A 6,661-nucleotide genomic window follows, 5' to 3' on the forward strand; every position below is an offset into this window, starting at 1 on the left:
TTAGGTAGTAAATACTGTCATGCCAAGAAAAAAAAGGTTTAGTCGTATCGACAGGTCACTTACAAATGCAAAGTAAATTCTAGGAAGAAACTTGTGTCAGGGAAAGTACCTCTTATTCTCACTATTATGGTATTAACGTGGTTTGTGTTCGTTTGTTTAAAGGACAAGCAGTCGTGGCAGAACGAATATGAAATCTACAGTTTACCTGGAATGAAGCATGACAATATTTTGCAGTTCATCGGGGCAGAGAAGCGAGGCACCAGCATCGATGTCGATCTCTGGTTAATCACAGCATTTCATGAAAAGGTACGCTTGGCTTTCAGTGGAGGGGGAACAGCCTTAGATATCAGTCACAAACATGAACTTCAGACAGTTAAGAAACAAATTTAAAAATCATTTTTGCTTATTCTTAGCTTTTCTGTTTCATTGGATATGAATTTATTTAGATTTATTTTCATCCAGCTGAGAAAGCTGTCATCAGTCTTTACTTAGTAGAGAAGTTGTTTCAGAAAACAAACGAAAATGCATTCTACTTTTTTGTTTTTTAGAATGTGTAATTTTTAATATCCCCCATCTAAACTTGCCTAAATTAAGTAAACTCCCATCTTGCGAAGGTTGTGGTGTTTTGTTTCTGTTTTACTTGTGTTCGATGATTTGTGTCTAGAAGAATAAAGTAATGTGTCAATTGTCTTGTGATAACCACAGTAAGAAACATTTAAAGTTTTTAACAGATCTTCACAATCAAGTAGATAATATCAAACTAATTTGCCTTTCTGAAAGGTTATTGCCTTTTTTCCTGGTTTTTATTTTGTGTAAGAGTTTTTAAAATCTTGTTAATGTTGGAAAGATGGCATCTGAGATGACTCTGATGGAAAATACATTTTTTTAAAAAAAAAATTTAAAGTCTACCCTCTACATTTTGCCGGCGCTTTGTTCATTTTTCCCTCTTGTGTTGGCTTTTCATAGTCACATGTGGCATCTCACAAACTGGGTAATGTGAGAATCCGTGAAAACGTGTGTGCGGAGTGGGCTACAAAAGCGAATGTGAAAAGTGCTTTATGTAGACTAGATTTTTACTTTATCTCTTCGTATTTACCTCTCATATTTATTCAGAGTCTGTATTTCAGTCATTGCGAAACTGGAGTTTATTAATACTATTGCTGGTCTGTAAGAAAAGATGTAGATTATCAATTAAAGGTCTTGGAGAACGGGTGACACAATTCAGCAGGATTCTTGAAGGTGAATCTAACCTGTAATTCCCTGTGCCTGGAAGATGATAAATCCTCATAAAAGCAGCGTTGTCTTTAGAAATAACTTCAATACCTTAAGTCCGGCTCCCGTTTGTGAGGCCGACAGTTAAGCGCAGTTTATTGGCAAGCGCGCCGCTTACCTCGAGTTCACCGCGCAGTTTGCATGTCGAGGTGATGCCGAGATGCATCTTGTTTCTATCCGTTGACCAAGGATTGTGCAAAGGTTATTTTTCTGTTGTTCAAATCAGCAGTTTGATCGTGTGTGTACATTTATAATTAGGAGGCCTATCAGAAAGCAGAGGGAGGCAGACAGGCATATCGTGTTCTGTAATGACGGAGCCCATCTGGAAGGTTTCTTTATAACCAGATGAGAATGAAATTGATCTTGTAATTGGCTTTTTTTCTTCTTTTGCTGTGCAGGGTTCGTTAACAGACTTTCTCAAGGCTAACGTGGTTTCTTGGAATGAGCTGTGTCACATCGCTCAGACCATGGCGAGAGGCTTGGCTTATCTTCACGAGGATATTCCGGGGCTCAAGGACGGACATAAACCTGCCATCTCGCATAGGTATAGGACATGGAAAATATTTTCATGGTTAATATTTAACTTTGAGCTTGAGGATATGAAACGTGGATATAGAGGAAGTATTCAAATAATTACTCTGTGATATCTTCCTTCCAGAATGAGCAAGAGATTAGAAAAATCTGCTTGGCCATTGCAAAAATCAGTTTATAGAACTGGTTGTGGTGTTTGCGGTTAATGTCATAAATTCTTTTTTTTATGCAGTTAATTATCCGCAGCAGATGAAATAATTGGCATTATAGCTGTTTGAAACAACTTGAACACTTATGTATGTAACTGTCTGTCTGAAGGCATTCAGTATTACACAAACATCTACTTGCGCCTATTGCTGCCTATTTTCCAAAGTGTTTTGTTTCCTATTATTTAAACAAACGAAATGTAGTTGTAATTAAAGTATGCAATGACTACATTTTTTTTTTATTCTATTTGTGTGTCATACATGCTTATAAATCTGGATATATTTTAAACCTAAGCAGAAAATGGTATTTCTAATTGTGGTCTCATACTTACATATGAATAAAGGTGCGCAAGTGTACTCCTAGGTTTTATTATTCTTCTTTTGTTGTTTAAATGGACTGCTTCTTTAGAATTTCCTTGCCTTTCATATTACAATGTTCTTTGTGTTGTTATATTACTTTTTCCATATAACTTCATGTAGTAATTCAGGTTCTAGATGTCTAATTTTCTTCCTTATCTTGAAAGGGACATCAAAAGCAAGAATGTGCTGCTGAAAAATAATCTTACAGCTTGTATTGCCGATTTTGGGCTAGCTTTGAAGTTTGAGGCTGGAAAGTCTGCAGGGGATACACATGGACAGGTAAACACCGGTTTATTTACATTAAATGATACAACTGTTAATGGCATGTGAACGGAAACGGGTGGTTTAGGCACTCTTCATGCGCAGGATACTGTGGCATCAACCCTGCTTTTGGTGACCTTTAGGGAAGATGACAATCTGTGCTTTCTGCTCACAGGCTAAAAATTAAACAATTCTTTAGATGATTACAGATCACAGCCTTCCCCTCCATCTCATTACATGGCTGCTCTCTTTGGACAAGAAAGAGTCGTCTTGCCATATTTTATTAATTGTTCTGAGATGGTGTTCAGAAAGTGAGAAATTATACTGGCACCAGTTTCTGACTTTCTGACCTGGGAACAGTCACTTTTCTGAAATGACAACAGCGTTAAGCGAGCACTGGTCATCCGTGAAGTTCTATTATAAAAATAACAACCTTGAGATTAGAGCATCCTGCTTTCTGGAAAAGTAAATATATTTAATTTTAGGCAGAACTTCACAGCTTATGGTTGAGCGACAAAAATAAGCTCAGTAACACTGCTTAGGAGAAGCATGGCGATTACTGTGAAGGTTTAAATAGTGGAGTAGATCTTGTTCAGACATCATGTGAGTTCTGATTTATTCAGATGACAGAATTTCATCACCGACGGTGGTCAAAAAGCGTAAGTGATTTCATACAGCTTTCTCAGTGTGAATTGCACTTCAGTAGCCAGTTTGGGTTTGGTATTTTATTGCAACTTCTGTCGTGGGGAAAAAAAATAAGCAAGTTTCACATCATTTTGTGGAACTATAATAATACTTGTGACATCAAAACAAACAAAAACAAACCCAAAACAAACAGTGGCCTTCCTGTGATCTAGAAGAAAATAAGGAATGGCCATGACAAATATGTTGAATTGTTACACAGGTGTGTTATTTTAAAATATATCCAGGTTTTCCTGCTTCATGAATATCCTTTATAGGGCCCAGTCTTTGATTGTTTCTAGTTCTTCTTACCTGCTATTGAATGTAAGAATACAAGATACTTCCAAGATTTAGTCCCGAGCAAGGATAACCATGGCTATTTCTAATCTTTGACAAAAAATACTACTGGTCTACAGTATTTATTTTATATATATATTATAATCAGCACCAGGTGGAGCGGTAACCGTGGTCGTGTTGATTCTCAGTGTACAAATGTGTGCGCTTTCCTCTCTCCCAAGGTGGGTACCCGAAGGTACATGGCTCCGGAGGTACTCGAAGGTGCTATCAACTTCCAGAGGGATGCGTTTCTGCGGATCGACATGTACGCCATGGGCCTAGTGCTCTGGGAGCTGGCGTCGCGCTGCACCGCCTCGGATGGTAAGCGGCAGATTGGAGCTGTGGAAATAGCTAATGGCGTTTGTGAGGTGTACTCAAAGCAGGAAATTGGAAGGTAGATTATATGTATGTAACAAAATCTAATAAGGGAGTAGTCTAGTGAGGATGCGAGTGAAACACCAACATCACGTAGTCACTTTATAATTCAGTCTCTTCAGTATTTAGCATCCCAGGTAAAAGTTTCCCAATATGTGGGCAGCTGTTGCATTTCTTCTCTGGTCACGATAAGGAAGAGAGAGAATTACTGTGCAACTCGTAACATAATACGCTTGTTTTATTGTGAATTCAGCCTGACAGTCTTAGCAACAATCAATTTATCTTAAATTATTGCTTCCTTTCATAAGCAGAAGCTCGGATTAGGTTAACCTTGGTAACAGAGACATCCCACCAGCACCTGCGGAGGAATTGGGCGGGGAAAAATTTAATGAAATAGAACAAGGGCAAGTGTAGGGTCTTGCATCTGAGCAGGAACAACCGCAGGTTCCAATATAAGTTAGGGAACGACCTGTTGGAGAGCAGTGTAGGGGAAAGGGACCTGGGGGTCCTGGGAACAGCAGGGTGACCATGAGCTGGCACTGGGCCCTTGTGGCCAGGAAGGGCAATGGGACCTGGGCGGGGTTAGAAGGGGGTGGTCAGTAGGTCAGAGAGGTTCTCCTGCCCCTCTACTCTGCCCTGGTGAGACCTCATCTGGAATATTGTGTTCAGTTCTGGGCCCCTCAGCTCCAGAAGGACAGGGAACTGCTGGAGAGAGTCCAGCGACAAAGATGCTGAAGGGAGTGGAGCATCTCCCATGTGAGGAAAGGCTGAGGAGCTGGGGCTCTGGAGCTCAGAGAAGAGGAGGCTGAGGGGTGACCTCATTAATGTTTATCAATGTGGAAAGGGTGAGTGTCAGGAGGATGGAGCCAGGCTCTTCTCGGTGACAACCAGTGATAGAACAAGGGGCAATGGGTGCGAACTGGAACACAGGAGGTTCCACTTAAATATGAGAAGAAACTTCTTCATGGTGAGGGTGCCAGAGCCTGGCCCAGGCTGCCCAGGGAGGTTGTGGAGTCTCCTTCTCTGCAGACATTCCAACCCGCCTGGACACCTTCCTGTGTAACCTCACCTGTGTGTTCCTGCTCCGGTGCGGGATTGGGCTGGATGAGCTTTTGAGGTCCCTTCCAATCCCTGACATTCTGTGATTCCGTGAACTGATATCTCCACTGTTCACCTCGGCATCTGTGCAATGTGCTGCGGGTGGAAAACCTCCATAGACACTTAATAGCGTCAGAGATCTGTTCCCACTGGAGTAACAGGAATACAAGGCTAAAAGCCAACTATGTTGAGCTAAAAGCTCAACATACATCTTGTTACAAAGAGCATGGATGTGGTTAATAATTCTCTAGCTGCTCATGAGCATGTGCAGGATCCCACCTTGTCCCTTTCCGAATCGTGGGGAGCCACCTTGGGATGTCAGTTGTCCGCAAGGAGAGATGGAAAAGTCTATGTTTCTGGTTTAGTTGCAGTTCGGTGCCTCCCTGCCCTCTCTTTGTTGTCAGTAATGTGACATCAGTTCAGCTCATATGGATGTCAGAACTGCTAATTAATTAATTGTACCCACAGCTGATAGAAGCGTGTTGTAGGTCTCTCTGGCAGGTGTGGTTATATTCCCGGAAGGTAAAGGAGCTGTCAGTGATGGCAATCAGCCTACCCAAATCCCGGCGCTGTGGAGATCTGCATTTCTAAGATAACCACTGGCTTTTCTCCCCCTTTTTTTAAAGCAAAATCATAGAATCATTGAATCATTTTAGTTGGAGAAGAGTTTTAAGATCAAGTCCAAGCATTAACCCAGCACTATCAACTCCACCTCTAAACCATGTCCCTAAAAACCTAAGAAAAATGTGAGTTTTAACTTATTTTTCTCATCCATAGGCCCAGTCGATGAGTACATGTTGCCATTTGAAGAAGAAATTGGGCAGCATCCCTCCCTCGAAGACATGCAGGAAGTCGTCGTTCATAAAAAGAAGAGACCTGTTTTAAGAGAGTGTTGGCAAAAACATTCTGTAAGTAGTTATGCAACCAAGTGCTTCCAAGTTCTGCCGTGATTTGAATTTCAAATTTCGTTAGTCCTGTGCTGTGTTTGTAATACTGTCTTTAGGGAGAACCGAAGTTTAATAATTCTAGTAAGAATTAAATGGACTGTAACTGTATATGTTCTTAAAATATTCTCTCGAGTGATTTGAAAGTGATTTATCTCACTTTTTTGGCAAAGAGATTCTTGAGAGTTACTTTTGAATGCACATGTTAAAAATAAGAAATAAGTCTTGATTTACTACAGCAATGCTACAAACTGAATGTAACAGCATTGCGTAGGTGGTGTCAGGTGAGAAGGTTCTGGGCTGGGTTAGGAACAGCCCCGTTTCCCGACATGGTGCGCGGCGGGGCCTCGTGGTAACGCTGCTGCTTACTCCTAGCGCTGGATTTTCAGAAAATGGGTTGTTAGGAACAATGGGTGACACTGTCTGTCTGCAAGAAAAACGAGCGTGTGTCACCGTCTGCTCCCTGCAAGTGGCACATTCTGGATCAGCACTGGAGCTACGCGAAGTGCTCTCAGCTGGAAATCCCCTCTTGGACTGTGGGGTTTTGCGTTGAAGTTTCATTTGATCGCTGAAGAACTTCGCCTCTTTCAGTGCGAG

The 6,661-nt window shown here is 41.3% G+C and overlaps 1 protein-coding gene across 1 annotated transcript in view; it reads left to right on the plus strand.

Annotated features, from left to right (window-relative positions):
* Nucleotides 1-6,661, plus strand: part of ACVR2A (activin A receptor type 2A) — a 64,507-nt gene that overhangs the window by 53,986 nt on the left and 3,860 nt on the right. The window contains exons 6-10 of the mRNA XM_065637941.1: nt 163-306; nt 1,671-1,816; nt 2,534-2,648; nt 3,830-3,968; nt 5,898-6,028. Of these exons, the coding sequence (XP_065494013.1) occupies nt 163-306; nt 1,671-1,816; nt 2,534-2,648; nt 3,830-3,968; nt 5,898-6,028 (675 nt within the window). The remainder of the gene's footprint in view (nt 1-162; nt 307-1,670; nt 1,817-2,533; nt 2,649-3,829; nt 3,969-5,897; nt 6,029-6,661) is intronic.

Source organism: Caloenas nicobarica, chromosome 6 (genome assembly GCF_036013445.1).
Source record: "Caloenas nicobarica isolate bCalNic1 chromosome 6, bCalNic1.hap1, whole genome shotgun sequence".
Lineage (NCBI taxonomy): Eukaryota > Metazoa > Chordata > Aves > Columbiformes > Columbidae > Caloenas > Caloenas nicobarica.